At 42.7% G+C, this 23,722-nt stretch overlaps 1 protein-coding gene and 1 long non-coding RNA gene across 14 annotated transcripts in view; one reads left to right on the top strand and one right to left on the bottom strand.

Annotated features, from left to right (window-relative positions):
* Positions 1-833: 833 nt before the first annotated feature.
* Positions 834-13,800, bottom strand: LOC123062934 (uncharacterized protein At5g08430). Of its 4 annotated transcripts, none has more exons than XM_044486629.1 (17): positions 13,301-13,800; positions 13,082-13,161; positions 12,252-12,445; positions 11,046-11,931; positions 10,821-10,942; positions 10,643-10,702; positions 9,705-9,755; positions 8,412-8,482; positions 8,083-8,240; positions 7,788-7,901; positions 4,316-4,372; positions 4,160-4,204; positions 3,336-3,401; positions 2,914-2,979; positions 2,501-2,566; positions 2,079-2,144; positions 834-1,732 (listed from the first exon to the last, which is right to left on the bottom strand). In XM_044486629.1, the coding sequence occupies exons 1-17, from the start codon at positions 13,783-13,785 to the stop codon at positions 1,221-1,223; spliced, it is 3,099 nt and encodes a 1,032-aa protein (XP_044342564.1). In that variant the 5' UTR covers positions 13,786-13,800; the 3' UTR covers positions 834-1,220. The 4 variants fall into 4 exon arrangements, with proteins under 4 accessions (XP_044342564.1, XP_044342565.1, XP_044342566.1 ...); XM_044486632.1 differs by having other exon boundaries at positions 1,310-1,732; positions 2,068-2,144; XM_044486630.1 differs by lacking the exon at positions 2,914-2,979.
* LOC123062937 (uncharacterized) overlaps positions 7,882-23,722 on the top strand; it is a 22,144-nt gene continuing 6,303 nt past the window's right edge. For 5 of the 10 annotated variants that reach the window (XR_006429967.1, XR_006429965.1, XR_006429963.1 and 2 more), the window contains exons 1-2: positions 7,883-7,892; positions 12,578-12,585. This is a non-coding gene — a long non-coding RNA (uncharacterized lncRNA). Of the gene's footprint in view, positions 7,893-12,577; positions 12,586-12,905; positions 12,910-23,722 lie in introns of all 10 variants that reach the window. The other 5 variants (XR_006429968.1, XR_006429966.1, XR_006429964.1 and 2 more) reach the window with 2 other exon arrangements.

The raw sequence follows: 23,722 nt of genomic DNA, 5'->3' as shown, positions 1-23,722 counted from the left end.
ATGAACTATATACGAAGCAAAATGAGTGAATCTACATTCTGAATTATATACCTCATATTGAAATATCCAAAAGTGCTTATATTTAGGAATGGGTGAGTGGTAGATAAAAGAGTAAATCATGTGAGGCTTTGTGCTGAGTGTTTTATCTCCTAAAAGTCGCAGCCCTTTCCTTTGGGCGGGCCGGAATGGGCGCTAACCACTAAAAGCGTGTTTGGTTCAGGGGAATTAGAGATGGGGAATGGAGGTTGAGGGGTAAGGAGATTAAAAATCCACTGTTTGATTAGAGGGAATGGGAGTTTAAGTGGAAAGGGGACTGGGAGTTGGGGAAGCCAATTCCCACCGATTTCTTTCCAGAGGGTACCCTATTAATTCGTGAGGAGAGTTTTATCCCACGTCAATTCCCATCATATGCCAAACAAGGGAATGGGAGTAAAAATCTACTTCTCATGTCTAATCCCTTCATAAACACCCTTGTGTAAACTCCCATTCCCTTGCCCAAGTGTTTACCAATCAGACTGTAAAGATACATCTTAGCTCGTCGGGGGCTTATCGGATGGGAAAGAGATGCTACGTCGCTTTAAGGCCCTCCTGCATTGATGACTGGAGATCAGCGGGTGTCAACGCAAGCATGGGCAAAACCAGCAGCTCATTATTTATCTATACTATCTGATCACATTTCGAAGCGCAATCGAGGAATTCTCCGCCGTATGACATAGGAAAATTACGCTGCGATGTGTTCACCTGGTCATAACTAACTTCAACAAAAGATATGTAAGCCATAATAGTTTGTTGGGAATGTGGCTAAAAAACAGATCATAGATTTACAAGAACAGTGATAAACAAAACATTTGCCATGAAAAGTCAAAAGTTTACCAGCTTTTATTCAACAAAATGCGGGCATGAATCAATTAGGCCCAAACTATTGCTGTCAAGATCCAATCTACACTGACAACACAAAACAAATCTGAACTTCTATGCTATGGGAATTACCTGTATCAAAATTCGCTAAAAATGACTATGTTGCTAAAATAGAGAGGAGCAAGGAGTTGACTGTACAGCAAGAGAGTTTTCCACTCTGACCATCTCCTACCCAAACCAAATATCCACAATAACATATCAACTATAATGGTGCCCAGCTCAGTTACAATTAAGCAAAGGAACGAACAAAATTGTACTCCCAAAGCTTTCCAAGCAGAATGCAACGCAAAAAGGCCACTGCACTAATGCAGCCGCATGGCATCTATCAGCAACATGGAGGCTCTCCCCCGCCTTGATCTCCCTGCTCTCCACACGCGGAAGCCCTCAGGGAAGTACCCACTTTGCTGCCACTCCCGCATTTGAGCCATTGGGTATGGCCCATGCTCTCGCCCCTGAGGATCTATGTACATCCACCCTTGATCTGACTTGCCTGTCCCATTCACAGTTACAGGATCACGCACCATGGCTTGTGACGTACTGCATGCAGGCCCCGTGTTTCCATCCAGATCATTGGAAGCATGGACTGTAGGTACGGTGACCCCATTGACAGCTTCCGGTCCGTCATGTGCATGCGCAGCGATCCCATTAACGGCTACTGGTCCATCACATTTTGCCCGTTCTCGCTCACGCTGCTCCATGTGAACATCCTCGTCGTCATCACTGACCAGATCGATGACATATTCCTTGTCACCACCAGTGTGATGACTAGGACCATTTCCATCATCCTCGTTGTCGATATCAATGACTCCAGTAACTGCAGTAACTTCACAAGATTATTTTTTACTAGGGAAGGGAAACAGGCAGAAAAGCAGTTACTATCACATGGCTTAGGAATAGTATTTCAATGCATTTTATATTGTGGGATTGATCAAACCTCCCTCCATACAACCAGAATAGTAAACCATGTATGTACGAATGGGTAAAATGCAAGCTAAATGCTAAACATCTTTTTCACAGTCCACTGCGTTCTAATTACTTGCGTTATTAATAAGACCAAACTCATAAATTGATGGAAAATGGAGCTCAATATGCAGCGTAAAAAAATTCCGGCAAGTTAAAATGTTCATAACTATCGAAAGGGTGGAGTACCAAAATTTGACCTGCGTTCAATGGAGTGTGCAATCCAGGAACAGGAGTGCCACCATTACAGAGGGTTTTGCCGGCAGCTGCAAGGATTAACATGGATACATAAAGATCCAACTCTAACAATAGCAATTGCATGCAATCAATAAATCAGGAGACATGGAAGAAGATAGATAAGAGTAAAATACTAAAATAAGAGGACAGCTCATAGCAGACACAATCACCAATCCTCGGAAACAGGTAAACTATGCTCATATGTGAATGTTCTTATTTACAGACATTATATCAGCATGTTAGACACAAGAAAGTGGAACTCTTCATAGAGATCACACATAGTGCTAACTCCTCACAAGACCAGTAGCTCAATATGCAGCATAAAAAACCTCCGGCAAGTAAACATGTTTATAACTATCGAAAGGGTCGAGTAGCAAAATTTGACCTGTGTTCAATTGAGTGTGCAATCCAGGACCAGGAGTGCCACCATTACAGAGGGCTTTGCCGGCAGCTGCAAGGATTAACATGGATACATAAAGATCCAACTCTAACAATAGCAATTGCATGCAATCGATAAATCAGGATACATGGAAGCAGATAGATGAGAGTAAAATAAGAGGACAGTTCATAGCAGACACAATCACCAATCCTCGAAAACAGATAAACTATGCTCATATGTGAATATTCTTATTTACTTACATTATATCAGCATGTTAGACACAAGAAAGTAGAACTCTTCATAGGGATCACACATAGTGCTAACTCCTCACAAGACCAGTAGCTCAATATGCAGCATAAAAAACCTCCGGCAAGTTAACATGTTCATAACTATCAAAAGGGTCGAGTAGCAAATTTCACCTGTGTTCAATGGTGTGTGCAATCCAGGACCAGGAGTGCCACCACTACAGAGGGCTTTGCCGGCAGCTGCAAGGATTAACATGGATACATAAAGATCCAACTCAAACAATAGCAATTGCATGCAATCAATAAATCAGGAGCCATGGAAGAAGATAGATACGAGTAAAATACTAAAATAAGAGGACAGCTCATAGCAGACACAATCACCAATCCTCGGAAACAGATAAACTATGCTCATATGTGAATATTCTTATTTACAGACATTATATCAGCATGTTAGACACAAGAAAGTAGAACTCTTCGTAGGGATCAGACGTAGTGCTAACTCCTCACAAGAACAGTAACTCAATATGCAGCATAAAAAACCTCCGGCAAGCTAACATGTTCAGAACTATCGAATGGGTCGAGTAGCGAAATTTGACCTTTGTTCAGTTGAGTGTGCAATCCAGGACCAGGAGTGCCACCATTACAGAGGGCTTTGCCGGCAGCTGCAAGGATTAACATGGATACATAAAGATCCAACTCTAACAATAGCAATTGCATGCAATCAATAAATCAGGAGCCCTGGAAGAAGATAGATGAGAGTAAAATACTAAAATAAGAGGACAGCTCATAGCAGACACAATCACCAATCCTCAGAAACAGATAAACTATGCTCATATGTGAATATTCTTATTTACAGACATTATATCAGCATGTTAGACACAAGAAAGTAGAACTCTTCATAGTGATCACACATAGTGCTAACTCCTCACAAGGATCGTATAAACTATGCTCATATGTGAATATTCTTATTTACAGACACTATATCAGCATGTTAGACACAAGAAAGTAGAACTCTTCATAGGGATCACACATAGTGCTAACTCCTCACAAGGATCGTACTGAACTTTACTGGGGCAACAGCCGCGCGAGGGGGATAGCGTACGTTGCAAGTCAAATGTTAATAGTGGCTACAAAAGTGGAATGTGTAGCATTAGTTCCTTGCAATTTGTCTGATATTTAAGTAGTTTTTTCTCTAAGCGCCAAACGAGTGCTGATTTGCTATTCCATTTTCAGGTAGCAGTATAGAGAGGGCATGCAGATTTCATTTTATTTGCAGTCTACTACATAAGAATAGCTGGGCGACCGGCTGGATAGTTGCGATCAGCTGCCGCTGCAATCAGGACGTCCACTCTCTACTTGGCAACGGCTACTAACAATGCAAAAGATGCAAATAAGGAAAGAAAGAATTGCTGTAGAGTACCTTCAAAAACAACTTCACAGGCAGCGTCATGTCGCAGAGATGCACCTGGAGACAGAGAGAAGATTGCCAGTACGTTAATTAAAGAAAAGATGGGTATAATAGTCTCTTCAAACATAAGCTTTCAGAAAAAACCATAACTGGTTACCAAATACAAACCTTCTAGTGATTCATCTATACCAACTTCCAAAGGGTCAACTACTGTCTGTATCACACCTGAGAAAAGAAAGGAGAGTAGATCTTTATATTGAAAAGTTTGATCTAATAGTAAGAAGTAAAGGCTTAAGCAGTGAAACTTGTTGTTAGGTAGAAAATTAGAGGTGACGAATAGAAAATATACATGGAATGGAACCCTAAGGGAGAAAACATGGTGAAAATAAACTCAACTCCAAAAATATTAATCGACTCATGACATGCACCTCAAAAATAAAACGCCAGATTATAACGGTGCAGTTCTGAATACAAACAAATTTACACTCAACACTTTAAAGTTTGCACACTAGGTATCTAACCTAAAAAAGGAAAGCATAAGCAAATATGAAACTGGGAAGAAATATGAACCATAATTTATGTTGGATCCAGATTATACATTGAAGTAATATTGCATCACTACAGAAATAGTCAAGTACTTTCCGGTAAGAAAATCTAGTATTTGTTATGAAAATATATAAGGCATCTAAACAAAACAAAGAGAGGAAAGACCCAGTGCTAGAAGGTCCCACACCAGGTGGGATCTAGGGAAGGATTATATGAGGCGTGCCTTCACCCTGCACAGTGCAATGCAGAGGGGCTGCGTCGAACCCGGGACCTCTTGGCACAAGTAGGGAGTACTTCACCGCTGTGCCAGGTCGATCTTTAAAAAAAGCATCAACAACACAAAATTTTAAAGCAATCTGGCGACAAATTTGTTCATGCAATAGCTATTCGCTTAAAATTAGGACCCACTGCTTTATTTTAATATACCTATATATGCACAACCCTGTGTTTAATACGGAGCATGTGATCTGAGTCATTGGTGGTAATATGCTGAGAATACAAGGTGCAAAGGCATGCCTTCACCCTGCACAGTGCAATGCAGAAGGGCTGCGTCGAACCCGGGACCTCTTGGCACAAGTGGGGAGTACTTCACCACTGCGCCAGGTCGGTCTTTAAAAAAAGCATCAGCAAACACAATTTAAACACAATTTGGCGACAAATTTGTTCACACAATACCTATTCGCTTAAAATTAGGGCCCACTGCTTTATTTTAATATACCTATATATGCACAACCCGGTGTTTAGTACGGAGCATGTGATCTGAGTCATTGGTGGTAATATGGTGAGAATACAAGCTGCAAAACATTGAAGGCGTATTATGCTAAATCCACCCGAACCTACCTATCTAATAGCAGGTTATACCATCGCTTAAGTTAAACTTGCTAGAATATCATCAGGGTTTGACTAGTTGCTCCAGTCAAATTCCAGCAGAAATTGCGAGCTGGGGTTATAGTACAGTTTGTTTCCTTATTTAACGAAGCTTGAGACTATGAAAATCGGACGATGCTTTAGTTTGATCACTAGGATGTAGCTAAGGTACTGATTGAGCAAATAATTTAGGCTTCAACAGCTAAATTTAGATGAACCGAGATTGAATCGGGATAGTTGCTAAATATTGCTCGACCTAACCATATAGGCCTCACCAGCTAAAGTGGTCAAGCAGTTTAGGCCTTATTGCCACTTGCACGCATTGGTGCAGTATTGCTCAAATTATCCACACTTGTCGTGTCAGGAATTCAGTAACCACGTGTACATACTACCAATTTGTGTTGGCCACTCCTCCATGCACTAGTTTCAAGTGCAGGTGTTCCAGAAGTTTTACAGGGAGCGCCTCCTAATGAAGATGCCTCCTAGTGCAGATGCAACTAACGCACTGGTTTCAATGGGCTACTGAACGATGGAGGTGGCCGAAAACTTATCTCAGCTTTCTTCTAGGACTACAAATGTCTCTTGATAGCACACACGGTGCATCGATAATTGTTATTAAATGGAGTTGTTTCAGAAGGTAACATTCATGTGTTAAATATATAAGATAAGTGTTATAACATTTAGGCATGCAATTGAAAAGGCCAGTCTATTACTATCTATGTCAAAAATTGGTGGGCGTCGCAGGAGTTTGGCTTCTCCCTGACATTGGCAGTTAAATGGTTTTCTGTGTTTATGGAGGGATGGCCTATCCCTAGGCATGTACATGTACATAAACCTTGCTGTTTTGGCAATTTTTATCAATGCATCGAGACATCAATCTTTGATGTTTTCTCGAAATAGAAAAAAAACTTGGGTGCAAAAAGGAAGTGGCCAATGTAAACATAATGTTCAATCAATTGACTCCACAATGTTTGGTAAACAGGTCACAAAGTCAATATTTATAGTTTATACAACAAAAGCAAAAAAAATCCAAAACGTTTCCTTTTTCAAATGAGCATAACTTCTGAAACACAAGACCTGTGTTGACTCGTACTTCTAACACACATGCACATGTTCTGCATCGACCATGTTACAAAATAGGTGACGGCTCCTTTTTCACATAAAGGATTAGTATTTCAAAAGGATCATAAAAGAACTGATGTAAGGCGTCTTCATGGGGATCTCTGAACACCTCTGCACAGGTAAGTTACTTGACAGTTGAACCTAAATAAGATGGCAATTAAAGGACCAAGACTATAAATATATTGAAAGGAGAAGCAGTTCAGGAATAGTTTAAAACACGACCAAATTTAATGGTAAATAACTCCAGATCAACTAATAGATGAGTCATCCAAGATAAAGTACACTACTGCATTTAAGTTCTGGATGATGTGGAAATCTGGATGTAAACAGCCTATGTTTTAGAGGAGTTGATGTTTGGCATTCCCTTGTAGTCATATTATGTTATGTCAACTGAATGTTTACAGTGGGTTTTCATAGTCTGATGTCTACTCTTATACTCCCTCCGTTCCTAAATATTTGACTTTCTAGAGATTTCAACAAGTAACCACATACAGAGCAAAATAAGTGAATCTACACTCTAAAATATGTCTATATACATCCGTATGGGGTAGTCCATTTGAAATCTCTAAAAAGACAAATATTTAGGAACGGAGGGAGTACATCGTACCAACTCCTAAGCATACATACTATATGCATTCACAGCCACATGCATAAATTCAGATACTTAGGCGGTATTAGTCATATTCACTCAAAATTCGTTCACCTCCGCACTATATTTCATTTACTTGCCTGCTTGTAAATACTAAATCACAATCTTCCCTGACAAACAATTCCCATGTAAAACTTCTACAAGGGTAAATACAATCAAATGCTGGACTTAGTAAAAATGATATGGAAAACTTATGCAGCAACTTCACACAAGAATTGTGCAGTGACAAAATCAAATGGTTGGTGACAGTATAATTAACAACTAAAAGTTCTCCAAAGAATCAGCAAAGAAATAACTTCTGTAATGTTGTTTTCCATAATGGGAACCAATGGGGAGATATTGGATGGAGGATGCAATGTTTTGAACATATTTGGCAGCATAAGAATATACAGCTTATAGAATGAAAGATAAAAAAATATCTATATAATTAAGAACAGAAATTTCAAGCGTTTGTACCTCGACTCCCTTGAAAAGGGCTCCTTGCTGCTGATTCAATCTCAGTTTCTTTACTCCCTTCTTCTGCATCTGGAATAACTTCGGGGATCACCTCAAGACGTTGCTGTCTTTCTCCTGCTTTGAACATATTTGGCAGCATTATGAATATAAAGCTTTTAGAATGAAAGAGAAAAACAACTACTCCCTCCATCCCAAAATAAGTGACTCAACTTTGTAATAACTTTAGTCCAAAGTTAGTACAAAGTTGAGTCACTTATTTTGGGACGGAAGGAGTATTATATATTTACATTTGTACCTCGATTCCCTTGAAAAGGAATGTTCACTGCTGATTCAATCCCAGTTTCTTTACTCTCCCCTTCAGCATCTGGAATAACTTCCGGGGTCGCCTCAAGACGGCGCTGTATTTCTTCTGGTGTGCTTAGAAGCATTTTCTGACAACTTATGTCATGGATAGTAAGAATTGGTCAAGGAAAAAAGAACCACACAAAGTTTCTTTCCTGTGCATTAAGTCGTAGGCTGGCAATACACGATAGTAAAATAATATGAAAAATTATACAAAACTACAAATCACAAGCATGGCAAGTTACTGCTGCATGATCAATACAGTCAATCTGGAAAGGATATTCCTGACGCCACCCCTTCTCACGCGCTCGTTCCAACTCCATTTCCAATTTTCGAAGCTCCTTATCAAACCACTAAAGGAAAAAAAAGGCAACTTTGCCAATTATTGCGTAGAAGCATATGGATATCGAGAAAGAAACGATATATATTAGTAGGGAGCACTACTATTCAGTTTCATGAGAACCCAGATTTTCTCTTTCAAGCTCCATATGGTATCTATATAACAAACATAAGCAAGCATGCAATCAAGGTAGCATTCTACTAAAAACATCTAAAAAGTTTCCTTTTGAAGAATGGTTGGGAAAATCTAATAACCCATGAGTACGCCATTAAATCCAGCCAACTTAGGAAAAATGATATCCAACCACCTAGCTAGAGGTCATTCCAGCGCCGGACCTAAAGCCTGATCTTAAAAGGTCATGTCCACACTAAAAACATTGGTTGATTTTCAGGGAAGAATATTGCATTCATAATCTTCTTAATACAATATCTGTCTATTACATTTTACCTTTATCAGGATATGGAGAAGGCCGAAACTGTTCAGGTGTCAAAAAAACAGTCCAGACCGACTCAGCTGAGCATGAACAAGTCTACCCTAAACTTCTAATACTACTTCCTCCGCCCAGGTTTATTAGGCCTAGACCAAATCAGCAGGACCAAGGTAGCAAGTAATTATGTGTGGCTTTTTTAAGGCATTAATACCTCCTGCTGCTAGTTAGTGCCTCGTTTGGCATGTCAATTACTGCTGACTAGGCATGCAGCTACGAGCCCACCAACTCTCCTCCAATGATGCGGATGGATGCATGCTCACGCGCGCGCAGCTACGCATGTGTAGCGCAGACTCCGGCCTTTGGCATCCTTCCTTACGCCTCGGCAATTAATTCAAAGCAGAAATTTGTACACAATCACCAATGGGGCCTAGTAAAAACGGACGGGGTTCTTGTGCTCAAGGGCCCAATAAACCCGGACAGAGGGAGTAGAAGACTTCAAATATCAAACTAAAGACAAAGACAAAACAACTACTGGTAAATATATAGTTATATACAAGTTCTAACACAGGCCAAGGTTGAAAGTGTGATACTCCTTTATGCAGTTAAAGTTAAGACTTAAAAGAGTACATAAGAATCTTTTGCTGAGTCATGCACTATCTTACTCAAAAATATTTATAATCAGCTGGCCTCTTTCTATATTGCTTCAGATAACAAATTAGTTATAAAAAATTTCCCATTTATATGTATTTTCATTCAATATTTACCACAATAAAGTTCCAAATTGAAGTGATCAGAGTGCACTTACATGATTTACTATGTCTGCATGTACACTTGCTGCTTTTTCCTCTAACTCAGCCTGTCAAAAAGGAAAAAGCACAAACCTGAGCATTAAGAGAAGCACACGAATGTTTTAAAAGGCTAAAGTAAAACAAGAGACTGAATGACACTAAAAAGGGATAAAGAATAAGCCCTTCAAACATTTTCAATATATCAGAAACTAAAAAGCACAAAATTAACAAGCTGGCTTGTACGGTACCAAAATATTTGCTGTCTGATCTCATGTGCACTTTCTACATTACCCCCTCCAATCAAAGAGTGACACCTTGGGACATGTGGAGTCTAAATTTTGGCCAAGAATGTAGTCGTGAATATTAAAATACTTAGATTGATTTCATTTCAGGAAAATCATATGGGCAGATCTATCTCAAGAATACTTCATAATTTGTATTTTAATCTGGTTCTACAATTGTTACAGGAGAAGCTGCTAATCCAAAGTGTATTTGGAGAACTTACTGCCCAGAATGACATTTATTTTATAACCAAAAGGAGTAGACTAAATACATCAATGATTAGGTATTAACAAACACAGGAGTTTCCTGACGAGACACTCAACATTTTCTATCCTACATAATCTCAGTTACAGAAATACTCCCTCTGTCTCAAAATGTAACTATGTTAGGCGTTTTTTGATACAAAGGGAGTATCAGAAAATGTCTTACATTTTGAGACGGAGGGAGCAGTATCCAAAAGGACTACCGACAGTCAATTCCTTGAAAAGAAATCCCTTCCTTATGAGTTATGACTAAATAATGTAGGCCTGATCTTCCTCCTCAAGTATTATTTGTTAGTCATGGAAGCATCAAATGGGAACAGAGAAGAAAGAGAGATAAATGCCTAGACCAATTTGACTACAGACGCATAGCACAAGGAGCGCAAACATTGCAGTTAAAAAAGAAAACTTACAACAGTAGGCCTTTTGAAGAGCTCTTTCTTGGCCGACTTCAGAAGATCATTGCACTCATCCTGTTATCAAGAATAAAAGAGAATTATTTGACCAGGCCAGTTCAAAAAGAAGGCTGTATTTGGAGTAGGTGACCAGGCCAATGCTAAAATAAATCCTACTGGAGTGAACAAAACATACCTCCTCAAAGTCCTCTTCTGATAGCATCGAGATCTTGACATCATCCCACATACCGGAAACACATAAAAGAACATCTGTAAATGTATTCTTAATCTTGTATTCTTCTGAAGATTTCTTAATGCCTGTTATGGATGTTTTCATGGGGTGAGAAAATTAAGGCCTCCCTTAGAATGGGAAAAAAATAGCAGGATCATCAGAAGACGAGTGGATTCAACTGGACATTACCTGTAACTAGTCCAATCTGGTAATATTTCTTAGTCATCATATAAGTATAACTCTTGAGATCATTCTTCACTCTGACCAAACAACCAATAACCTTCTGTTCAAATGTGTCTAGCTCAGTCAGAAGTTTTACAACTAAGGTTCTTCTCAGATAAATCAGATTCAGGTTATTCGGATTGAGAGCGGCAAGACAATTCTTGTTTGTTCCTGAAACACTCTTAGGAATTATTGGGTCTATTCCTGAAACACTCTTAGGAATTTTTGGCTCCAAACTATTCCGAGGCTTCTTTTTCACCGTGTAACCAGTATCATCCACAGATCCATCACTTTCATCCTCTGAAATTGCATTTGCAGAAAGATGCGTTTCCACCAGGCTATGGATCATGTTGTACTTAATTTTCTTTTTGTTAAATAAAGAATGCAGGTTCTCATCACACATGACAGATTTCTTCTTCTTATCATGTAGATGTAGATTTTTCTGTCGAACATACTCCCTAACAACTTCAGCAACTTTGAAATGGTCAAGAGGCGTGCTTGTATCCTTACCAATACATGATAGGAATTCTGTTAGCTCTTTTGAAGCCCACCCAACATATGTTTTCTTCTCCAGCTTCTTTCTCTTCAGAGTAGCTTGCACTTCATTTGGTTTGTCCATTGTGTCAAGAAGAGATGATGGCCCAGCACCATCATTGTCACCCAATGGCTTTCCATCTGTCTTGTGATACTCATTCGAATCATTCCCTTCTTTACACTGTAGGCTTCTTTTATGACGAATACTTGCGATTTGCAAGTCGAGCAATGTAAAACGCTCCTTGTCATTAAGTACTGACCAGTAATCTTTAAACAATATTTCATAGTTCTCCGGGGTACCTCCGAAAGCAACCTTTGCCTGGAGATGCACATGAACTCTTGTCACAAAAAGACAAAAGGAAAAAAAAAACATATTGGATGAGTAAACTGGCGTTTTTATTTAAACCAGCCTGACTTCTATCTACTAAGAAATCCAACACAAGTGCAGGTGGGCAACTTGCAGGTAAATATATGGTGAATAGCTTTATGGTAAGCAACAAGGCTGTTAATTTTTGGGGGGATGGGGAAGGGGGGTGACAACTAATGGAATAGCATGCGTGCTAATTGGAACTTGAGTACCACTTTGAAATGGAAGCTCGTTACTGTAATTCAAAAATGGGCCTGGGGCATGCATATTACCTCTTCACGGTCATCTTTCTCAGTCGCTACTGCCATATTAAAACAGCTGCGGCAGAATCCCATGCTGAATTCGTTGCTCTGCTTCACTGGGATGAAATCAATTTTTCCAAAGCAGTCTCCACAAGTAGAGGAACTTGGACAGCACAAGCATAAATAGAGTGCATCACTTCCGCATTTAGCACATTTGTGCCAATCTGAAAATGGTTAAAATTAGGCGAAAGCACCAATGTCATTATTTTACAGGACAGAAGTAAAAGAAGCATTTGATAAATTCAAGCTATATATGGTAACAATCAAGACTGTAAAGTGGACACCAAGAATATGAGCTTCCGTTGTAACATGATCTGCTTATGCCTGCAAAGTTTCCAGTTGGAGATATTGCATTGCTGGAACGCAGTTTGCCTTGCCATCATGCTGCATGATGCTGGAACAATGATAAAGCATATGTTCTAAAAGGATGAGCATCCAACAGTATTTTCTTTTTCATGGAAGGAAAGGACAGGGACATGAACAACAGGGATTTCACACACATGCACGATATATGATATAGGATCCTCCGCCGTGACCAAGGAACAAGTAACTGAATTTGAGCACGCAGAAAACAGGTGCACGATGTAGCGTCAATTCCAGTAGCAGGCATGCATGGTAAAACAGCTAGGTATGAGTAAGCATAAACGCCCACCACGAATGTATATGTATTGGTCCTTGGAGTCAAGGAATGAGTAATTGGATACGAGCAGGCAGCATAACAACTGCACAGATGCAGTGCCGATTCCCACGGCAGTCACGCATGATGAAACAACTGGGAATCATTATGCGTAAGCGCTTACCACAAACGTATTGCTCACTGGAATCAATGAAGTCGTCCTCCTTCCCCACGCAGCACGGGTGGTAGCTCTTGAGGCAGTTCCTGAAAGGCGGCACGGCAGTGCAATTAATATTCAGCGACGATTATGACCGGGCGATTCGCCGGCCGCCGACGCGGCGCGGGTCTCCCGCGGAACAGAGGATGGAGAAAACCCTGGGGCGCGGCGAGGGGCGGCGCTCACCTGGAGTCGCAGACGCGGACGTCGCCGGCGTCCTTGCAGACGAAGCACTGGAACTCGGCCATGTCGCCGAGCTTCATCCCCCACCGGCCCATCTTCTCCTCCTCCCTGCCTCCCTGCCCCCGCGCGGCGGGCGGGCGGGCGGCGGCGGTCGGCGGGCGGCGCGACGGCGGGTAGGGTTTGGGGATGATTGGAGGGGGCGGAAATGGATTGGAACGCGGCGCGGATTGGTGCGGGGATGCGAAGGGGAAACTGATTCGGAAGGTGTTAATGCGCCCCGGGAGGTGAAGGGGAGGAGTCGAGCGAGCGAGAGCCGCGGGGTTGAGTGGGGCGGAGGAGCGTCGGGGTTCAGGTGGGGAGCGGCCGTTTCCGGTCGAGGCCGCGCGGGGCGGCAGAGCCAAGTGTCGCCTGGCCCGTCGCCGCGTGGCGGGCGGGTCGGGTCGCGTCGCGGTCGTTCGCGTGACGTCTGACGGCTTCCGGCGCCGCATGTGCGCGCTGGCGCGCTGCGGTGTACAGGCCCGACGATAGCCCGTTCCGTGCAGTGCGACCACGCGATCTGCGTTACTGCGTATCACCTGCCTGCCCCGATGGGGAAACGGGGCTCCGCGAGGCCTGGGACCAGGAACTGCCTAGCGTTGATCGGGCAACCTAGTCCAGCGGAACCGGGCACGCTTCTATGCTCTGCCCTGCCCCCATTCCCATACTGCCATGCGTCCGGAGCTCCCTGTCCTCTCGCAACAAAGAAACATGCTAGTACATGGTGATCATCCCTTTGTTGAAGGAAATTAGAGCATGCACGGGCGCCCTATATCCGACTCAAACGCCCCGGTCACAAGGTCCGGTCACTAATTAGTTATGAAAATACGACCCAGACAAGCGCCTTAACGAGTCTCAAATGGCAGGGCTGACTAGTACCCCTCATATCTTCTATATCTAAATAGCTAGCCCCCACTAACATATTTCTCTCAACATACAAGCATACCATCTCATCATTCAACATGCATAAAAAAAGGCTTACCTCAACATGCAACTATGCATAGTAAAAATCCACTTCAACATGCATGCATGTCAAATTTCATTCTGTTATGCTATTTACATTTAATTCTTATATACTTTAAAAAACAATTGTTTTAAGTATTGATGTTCGATATAACCAAATCTCAATGAAACATTGCAAAAGATTCCCGCAACAATGTGCGGGGCATCATCTAGTTCAACTTAAATATGAGGCGGATATAGGGACGCCCGGGCGCGCCCGCCCCCACCTGAAAAAGCTAGCCCCCACTAAGGCTGTCCGTAATGGGAGTATCATAGATAGTATCATGCATGCCAACTAAGCCATTTTGATGAGGTGGCATAGAATTAAATGAAAAAAGAGAGACTTGAGTATCATATCATGATACCGTATCATATTAAATGATGTGCTACTTTGTGTCATGCATGGCAATAAATGTAGTCCTCTATGATACCAACACATGATACCATGCATTAGGGATGTAGTATCATAGACTAGTATCATATGCATGGTACTAGTATATGATACTCCCCATTACAACCAGCCTAACATATTTCTCTCAACATGCAAGCATGCCACCTCACCATTCAACATGCATAAAAAAGACCCACCTCAACATGCAACTATACATAGTAAAAATCCACTTCAACATGCATGCATGTCAAATTTCATTCTGTTATGCTATTTACATTTAATTCTTATATACTTTAAAAAACAATTGTTTTAAGTATTGATGTTCGATATAACCAAATCTCAATGAAACATTGCAAAAGATTCCCGCAACAATGTGCGGGGCATCATCTAGTTCAACTTAAATATGAGGCGGATATAGGGACGCCCGGGCGCGCCCGCCCCCACCTGAAAAAGCTAGCCCCCACTAAGGCTGTCCGTAATGGGAGTATCATAGATAGTATCATGCATGCCAACTAAGCCATTTTGATGAGGTGGCATAGAATTAAATGAAAAAAGAGAGACTTGAGTATCATATCATGATACCGTATCATATTAAATGATGTGCTACTTTGTGTCATGCATGGCAATAAATGTAGTCCTCTATGATACCAACACATGATACCATGCATTAGGGATGTAGTATCATAGACTAGTATCATATGCATGGTACTAGTATATGATACTCCCCATTACAACCAGCCTAACATATTTTTCTCAACATGCAAGCATGCCACCTCACCATTCAACATGCATAAAAAAGACCCACCTCAACATGCAACTATGCATAGTAAAAATCCACTTCAACATGCATGCATGTCAAATTCCATTCTATTATGCTATTTACATTTAATTCTTATATACTTTAAAAAACAATTGTTTCAAGTATTGATGTTCGATATAACCAAATCTCAATGAAACATTGCAAAAGATTCCCGCAACAACGTGCGGGGCATCATCTAGTTCAACTTAAATATGAGGCGGATATAGGGACGCCCGAGTGCGCCCACCCCCACCTGAAAAAGCTAGCCCCCACTAACATATTTCTCTCAACATGCAAGTATGCCACCTCATCATTCAACATGCATAAAAAAGGCCCACCTCAACATGCAACTATGCATAGTAAAAATCCACTTCAACATGCATGCATGTCAAATTCCATTCTATTATGCTATTTACATTTAATTCTTATATACTTTAAAAAACAATTGTTTCAAGTATTGATGTTCGATATAACCAAATCTCATTGAAACATTGCAAAAGATTCCCGCAACAATGTGCGGGGCATCATCTAGTTCAACTTAAATATGAGGCGGATATAGGGATGCCCGGGCACGCCCGCCCCCACCTGGAAAAGCACCAAATCCACCCATTACTTACCGGGTCCATTTGCTATCTCCTCTCTTCTTCCTCCTCATCGACGTTCGTCTCGCCACTCCGCCGCCGCACGTGCTCCTCAACCGTTCCTAGCCTCTACGCCTCCAGCACTGGCACGGTTGTCCTCTCGGCCTCGCCTTACGCTTTGTGTGTCTAACATATTCTTTGACCGGGTTTTTTGTGATTTTAGTAGGGAAAACGATGAATTCCGATGTTTCATCGGACGAGAAGTATGGACCGACGGAGCTTGATCAAATGATTCAAGATGAGGTCTTCGATTCCTCGGGTTCGGACGAATAAGTGGACATGATCATGCTCATGAGCATGCAAGAAGAAATGGACTGGCGGGTGGAGCACATTCTCAACTTCAAGGGCTCAATCAAAGGGAGAAGAGTGATCAATCGGGATAGGGTGTCCGGAGCATGGCTATTGCAGAAGGACTATTTTGCTCTGAACCCAACTTTCACGGATGATCCATGGTTTCATCGCCGTTTCCTCATGCGGCAACCATTGTTCTTGCGCATTATGGAGGGAGTGGAGGCACACGATGACTACTTTAAGCTCAAAAGGGATTGTTGTGGCCAAATTTCTTCCTCTGCTAAGCAGAAGTGCATGGCTACTCTGAGAATGTTTGCACTTGGTACTGTCGCAGATGTCGTTGGTGAGATGGTCAGGATGGGGGAGAGCACATGCCTGAAGACTACTATCAAGTTTGCCCGCGCCGTGGTGCGTAGGTGATGTTTGGAGCGGAGTATCTGAGAGAACAAAATGTGCAAGCAACAGTAAGGTTGTTGGCTATTGGAGAGGCCAGAAGGTTTCCAGAAATGCTCGGGTCAACTGATTGCACGCATTTGTTGGGGAACGTTGCAGAAAACAAAACAAAAAAATCTATGTTTCACCAAGATCTATCTATGGAGTCATCTAGCAACGAGAGGGGAGTGCATCTACATACCCTTGTAGATCGCGAGCGGAAGCGTTCAAAAGAACGGGGATGATGGAGTCGTACTCGTCGTGATCCAAATCACCGATGACCAAGTGCCGAACAGACGACACCTCCGCGTTCAACACACGTACGGAGCGGATGACGTCTCCTCCTTCTTGATCCAGCAAGGGGGAAGGAGAGGTTGACGGAGATCCAGAAGCACGACGGCGTGGTGGGGGATGCAGCAGTGATCGCAGCAGGGCTTCGCCGAGCTTCTGCGAGAGGGAGAGGTGTAACAGGGGAGAGGGAGGCGCCAAGGCTTCAGGTGCGGCTGCCCTCCCTCCCCCCTTTTATATAGGCCCCCTAGGAGGTGCGCCGGCCCTAGGAGATGGGATCTCCTAGGGGGGCGGCGGCCAAGGGGGTGGAGTGCCCCCCAAGGCAAGTGGAGGCGCCCCCTCCCCTAGGGTTCCCAACCCTAGGTGCATGGGGGGCCCAAGGGGGGGGGCGCACCAGCCCACTATGGGCTGGTTCCCTCCCCACTTCAGCCCATGAGGCCCTCCGGAATGGGTGGTCGCACCCGGTGGACCCCCGGGACCCTTCCGGTGGTCCCGGTACAATACCGCTGATCCCCGAAACTCTCCCGATGGCCGAAACTGCACTTCCTATATATAATTCTTCACCTCCGGACCATTCCGGAACTCCTCGTGACGTCCGGGATCTCATCCGGGACTCCGAACAACTTTTGGGTTACTGCATACTCATATCTCTACAACCCTAGCGTCACTGAACCTTAAGTGTGTAGACCCTACGGGTTCGGGAGACATGTAGACATGACCGAGACGACTCTCCGGTCAATAACCATCAGCGGGATCTAGATACCCATGTTGGCTCCCACATGCTCCTCGATGATCTCATCGGATGAACCACGACGTCGAGGATTCAAGCAATCCCGTATTCAATTCCCTTTGTCAATCGATACGTTACTTGCCCGAGATTCGATCGTTGGTATCCCAATACCTCGTTCAATCTCGTTACCGGCAAGTCACTTTACTCGTACTGTAATGCATGATCCCGTGACCAGACACTTGGTCACTTTGAGCTCATTATGATGATGCATTACCGAGTGGGCCCAGAGATACCTCTCCGTCATATGGAGTGACAAATCCCAGTCTTGATCCGTGTCAACCCAACAGATACTTTCGGAGATACCCGTAGTATACCTTTATAGTCACCCAGTTACGTTGTGACGTTTGGTACACCCAAAGCACTCCTACGGTATCCGGGAGTTACACGATCTCATGGTCTAAGGAAAAGATACTTGACATTGGAAAAACTCTAGCAAACGAACTATACGATCTTGTGCTATGTTTAGGATTGGGTCTTGTCCATCACATCATTCTCCTAATGATGTGATCTCGTTATCAATGACATCCAATGTCCATAGTCAGAAAACCATGACTATCTGTTGATCAACAAGCTAGTCAACTAGAGGCTTACTAGGGACATGTTGGTGTCTATGTATTCACACATGTATTACGATTTCCCGATAACACAATTATAGCATGAATAAAAGACAATTATCATGAACAAGGAAATATAATAATAATCCTTTTATTATTGCCTCTAGGGCATATTTCCAACAGTCTCCCACTTGCACTAGAGTCAATAATCTAGTTACATTGTGATGAATCGAACACCCATAGAGTTCTGGTGTTGATCATGTTTTGCCCTAGGGAGAGGTTTAGTCAACGGATCAGCGACATTCAGATCCGTATGTACTTTACAAATATTTATGTCTCCATCTTGAACATTTTCACGAATGGAGTTGAAGCAACGCTTGATGTGCCTGGTCTTCTTGTGAAACCTGGGCTCCTTGGCAAGTGCAATAGCTCCAGTGTTGTCATAGAAGAGTTTGATCGGCCCTGACGCATTGGGTATGACTCCTAGGTCGGTGATGAACTCCTTCACCCAAATTGCTTCATGCGCTGCCTCCGAAGCTGCCATGTACTCCGCTTCACATGTAGATCCCGCCACGACGCTCTGCTTGCAGCTGCACCAGCTTACTGCTCCACCATTCAACATATACACGTATCCGGTTTGTGATTTAGAGTCATCCAGATCTGTGTCGAAGCTAGCGTCAACGTAACCCTTTACGACGAGCTCTTCGTCACCTCCATAAACGAGAAACATGTCCTTAGTCCTTTTCAGGTACTTCAGGATATTCTTGACCGCTGTCCAGTGTTCCTTGCCGGGATTACTTTGGTACCTACCTACCAAACTTACGGCAAGGTTTACATCAGGTCTGGTACACAGCATGGCATACATAATAGACCCTATGGCTGAGGCATAGGGGATGACACTCATCTCTTCTATATCTTCTGTCGTGGTCGGACATTGAGCTGAGATCAATTTCACACCTTGCAACACAGGCAAGAACCCCTTCTTAGACTGATCCATATTGAACTTCTTCAATATCTTATCAAGGTATGTGCTTTGTGAAAGACCTATGAGGCGTCTTGATCTATCTCTATAGATCTTGATGCCTAATATATAAGCAACTTCTCCAAGGTCCTTCATTGAAAAACTCTTATTCAAGTAGGCCTTAATGCTGTCCAAAAGTTCTATATCATTTCCCATCAAAAGTATGTCATCTACATATAATATGAGAAATGCTACAGAGCTCCCACTCACTTTCTTGTAAACGCAGGCTTCTCCATAAGTCTGCATAAACCCAAACGCTTTGATCATCTCATCAAAGCGAATGTTCCAACTCCGAGATGCTTGCACCAGCCCATAAATCGAGCGTTGGAGCTTGCACACCTTGTCAGCATTCTTACGATCGACAAAACCTTCCGGCTGCATCATATACAATTCTTCCTTAAGGAAACCATTAAGGAATGTCGTTTTGATGTCCATTTGCCATATCTCATAATCATAGAATGCGGCAATTGCTAACATGATTCGGACAAACTTCTGCTTCGCTACGGGTGAGAAAGTCTCATCGTAGTCAACCCCTTGAACTTGTCGATAACCCTTAGCGATAAGCCGAGCTTTATAGATGGTCACATTACCATCCGCGTCTGTCTTCTTCTTAAAGATCCATTTATTTTCTATGGCTCGCCGCTCAACGAGCAAGTCAGACAAAGTCCATACTTTATTTTCATACATGGATCCTATCTCGGATTTCATGGATTCCAGCCATTTGTCGGAATCCGGGCCCGCCATCGCTTCTTCATAGTTCGAAGGTTCACCGTTGTCTAACAACATGACTTCCAAGACAGGGTTGCCATACCACTCTGGTGCGGAATGTGTCCTTGTGGACCTACGAAGTTCAGTAGCAACTTGATCTGAAGTTTCATGATCATCATCATTAACTTCCTCTCTAGTCGGTGCAGGCACCTCAGGAACATTTTCTTGAGTTGCGCCACTTTCCGGTTCAAGAGGTAATAATTCATCAAGTTCTACTTTTCTCCCACTTACTTCTTTCGAGAGAAACTCTTTCTCTAGAAAGGATCCATTCTTGGCAACAAAGATCTTACCTTCGGATCTGAGGTAGAAGGTATACCCAATAGTTTCTTTAGGGTATCCTATGAAGACGCATTTTTTTGACTTGGGTTCGAGCTTTTCAGGTTGAAGTTTCTTGACATAAGCATCGCATCCCCAAACTTTTAGAAACGACAACTTAGGTTTCTTCCCAAACCATAATTCATACGGTGTCGTCTCAACGGATTTCGATGGAGCCCTATTTAAAGTGAATGCGGCAGTCTCTAAAGCATAGCCCCAAAATGATAGCGGTAAATCGGTAAGAGACATCATAGATCGCACCATATCTAATAGAGTGCGATTACGACGTTCGGACACACCATTACGCTGAGGTGTTCCAGGCGGCGTGAGTTGTGAAACTATTCCACATTTTCTTAAGTGTGTGCCAAATTCGTGACTCAAGTATTCTCCCCCACGATCTGATCGCAAGAACTTGATTTTCCCATCATATTGATTCTCAACCTCACTCTGAAATTCCTTAAACTTTTCAAAGGTCTCAGACTTGTGTTTCATTAAATAGACATACCCATATCTACTCAAGTCATCAGTGAGGGTGAGAACATAACGATAGCCACCGCGAGCCTCAACACTCATTGGACCGCACACATCAGTATGTATGATTTCCAATAAGTTGGTTGCTCGCTCCATTGTTCCTGAGAACGGAGTCTTGGTCATTTTACCCATGAGGCATGGTTCGCACGTGTCAAATGATTCATAATCAAGAGACTCTAAAAGTCCATCTGCATGGAGCTTCTTCATGCGTTTGACACCTATGTGACCAAGGCGGCAGTGCCACAAGTATGTGGGACTATCATTATCAATCTTACAACTTTTGGTATTCACACTATGAATATGTGTAGCATTATGCTCGAGATTCATTAAGAATAAACCATTCACCATCGGAGCATGACCATAAAACATATCTCTCATATAAATAGAACAACCATTATTCTCGGATTTAAATGAGTAGACATCTCGAATTAAACGAGATCCTGATACAATGTTCATGCTCAAAGCTGGCACTAAATAACAATTATTGAGGTTTAAAACTAATCCCGTAGGTAAATATAGAGGTAGCGTGCCGACGGCGATCACATCGACCTTGGAACCATTCCCGACGCGCATCGTCACCTCGTCCTTCGCCAGTCTCCGCTTATTCCGCAGCTCCTGCTTTGAGTTACAAATGTGAGCAACTGCACCGGTATCAAATACCCAGGAGCTACTACGAGTACTGGTAAGGTACACATCAATTATATGTATATCACATATACCTTTCGTGATGCCGGCCTTCTTGTCCGCTAAGTATTTGGGGCAGTTCCGCTTCCAGTGACCACTTCCCTTGCAATAAAATCACTCAGTCTCGGGCTTGGGTCCATTCTTTGGCTTCTTCCCGGCAGCTTGCTTACCGAGCGCGGCAACTCCCTTGCCGTCCTTCTTGAAGTTCTTCTTACCCTTGCCTTTCTTGAACTTAGTGGTATTATTCACCATCAACACTTGATGTTCCTTTTTGACTTCTACCTCTGCTGATTTCAGCATTGCAAATACTTCAGGAATGGTCTTTTCCATCCCTTGCATATTGAAGTTCATCACAAAGCTCTTGTAGCTCGGTGGAAGCGACTAAAGGATTCTGTCAATGACCGCGTCATCTGGAAGATTAACTCCCAGCTGAGTCAAGCGGTTATGTAACCCAGACATAGTGAGTATGTGCTCACTGACAGAACTGTTTTCCTCCATCTTACAGCTGAAGAACTTGTCAGAGACTTCATATCTCTCGACCCGGGCATGAGCTTGAAAAACCATTTTCAGCTCTTCGAACATCTCATATGCTCCGTGTCTCTCAAAATGCTTTTGGAGCCCCGGTTCTAAGCTGTAAAGCATGCCGCACTGAACGAGGGAGTAATCATTAGTACGTGTCTGCCAAGCGTTCATAATGTCTTGTTCTGCAGGGAGAGCAGGTGCTTCACCTAGCGGTGCTTGTAGGACATAATCTTTCTTGGCAGCTATGAGGATGATCCTCAGGTACCGGACCCAGTCCGTATAGTTGCCGCCATCGTCTTTCAGCTTGGTTTTCTCTAGGAATGCGTTGAAGTTGAGGACAACGTTGGCCATTTGATCTACAATACATGTTGTAAAGATTTTAGACTAAGTTCATGATAATTAAGTTCATCTAATCAAATTATTCAATGAACTCCCAGTCAGATAGACATCCCTCCAGTCATCTAAGTATAACATGATCCGAGTTAACTAGGCCGTGTCCGATCATCACGTGAGACGGACTAGTCAACATCGGTGAACATCTTCATGTTGATCGTATCTTCTATACGACTCATGCTCGACCTTTTGGTCTTCTGTGTTCCGAGGCCATGTCTGTAAAATGCTAGGCTCGTCAAGTCAACCTAAGTGTTTGCATGTGTAAATCTGTCTTACACCCGTTGTATGTGAACATTGGAATCTATCACACCCGATCATCACGTGGTGCTTCGAAACAACGAACTGTCGCAACGGTGCATAGTTAGGGGGAACACTTTCTTGAAATTATTATGAGGGATCATCTTATTTACTACCGTCGTTCTAAGTAAACAAGATGCAAAAACATGATAAACATCACATGCAATCAAATAATAGTGACATGATATGGCCAGTATCATATAGCTTCCTTTGATCTCCATCTTGGGACTCCATGATCATCTTGTCACCGGCATGACACCATGATCTCCATCATCGTGTCTCCATGAAGTTGCTCGCCAACTATTACTTCTACTACTATGGCTAACACGTTTAGCAATAAAGTAAAGTAATTTACATGGCGTTTCTCAATGACACGCAGGTCATACAAAAAATAAAGACAACTCCTATGGCTCCTGCCGGTTGTCATACTCATCGACATGCAAGTCGTGATTCCTATTACAAGAACATGATCTCATACATCACATATATATCATTCATCATTCATCACAACTTTGGCCATATCACATCACAAAACACTTGCTGCAAAAACAAGTTAGACATCCTCTAATTGTTGTTGCAAGTTTTTTTTACGTGGCTGCAATAGGGTTCTAGCAAGAACGTTTTCTTACCTACGCCAAAACCACAACGTGAATTGCCAATTTCTATTTAC

Source organism: Triticum aestivum, chromosome 3A (assembly GCF_018294505.1).
Source record: "Triticum aestivum cultivar Chinese Spring chromosome 3A, IWGSC CS RefSeq v2.1, whole genome shotgun sequence".
Lineage (NCBI taxonomy): Eukaryota > Viridiplantae > Streptophyta > Magnoliopsida > Poales > Poaceae > Triticum > Triticum aestivum.
This window is presented reverse-complemented; position numbering and strand designations above follow the sequence as displayed.

Coding starts and splice junctions, on each gene's coding strand:
- LOC123062934 (XM_044486629.1), bottom strand. CDS start 13,785: ATGCGGCGCCGGAAGCCGTCAGACGTCACGCGAACGACCGCGACGCGA. Junction 12,446..13,081: donor CAGTGAGCAATACGTTTGTG/GTAAGCGCTTAC, acceptor AACCATTTTCAG/ATTGGCACAAATGTGCTAAA. Junction 10,943..11,045: donor CCAGATTGGACTAGTTACAG/GTAATGTCCAGT, acceptor CATCCATAACAG/GCATTAAGAAATCTTCAGAA.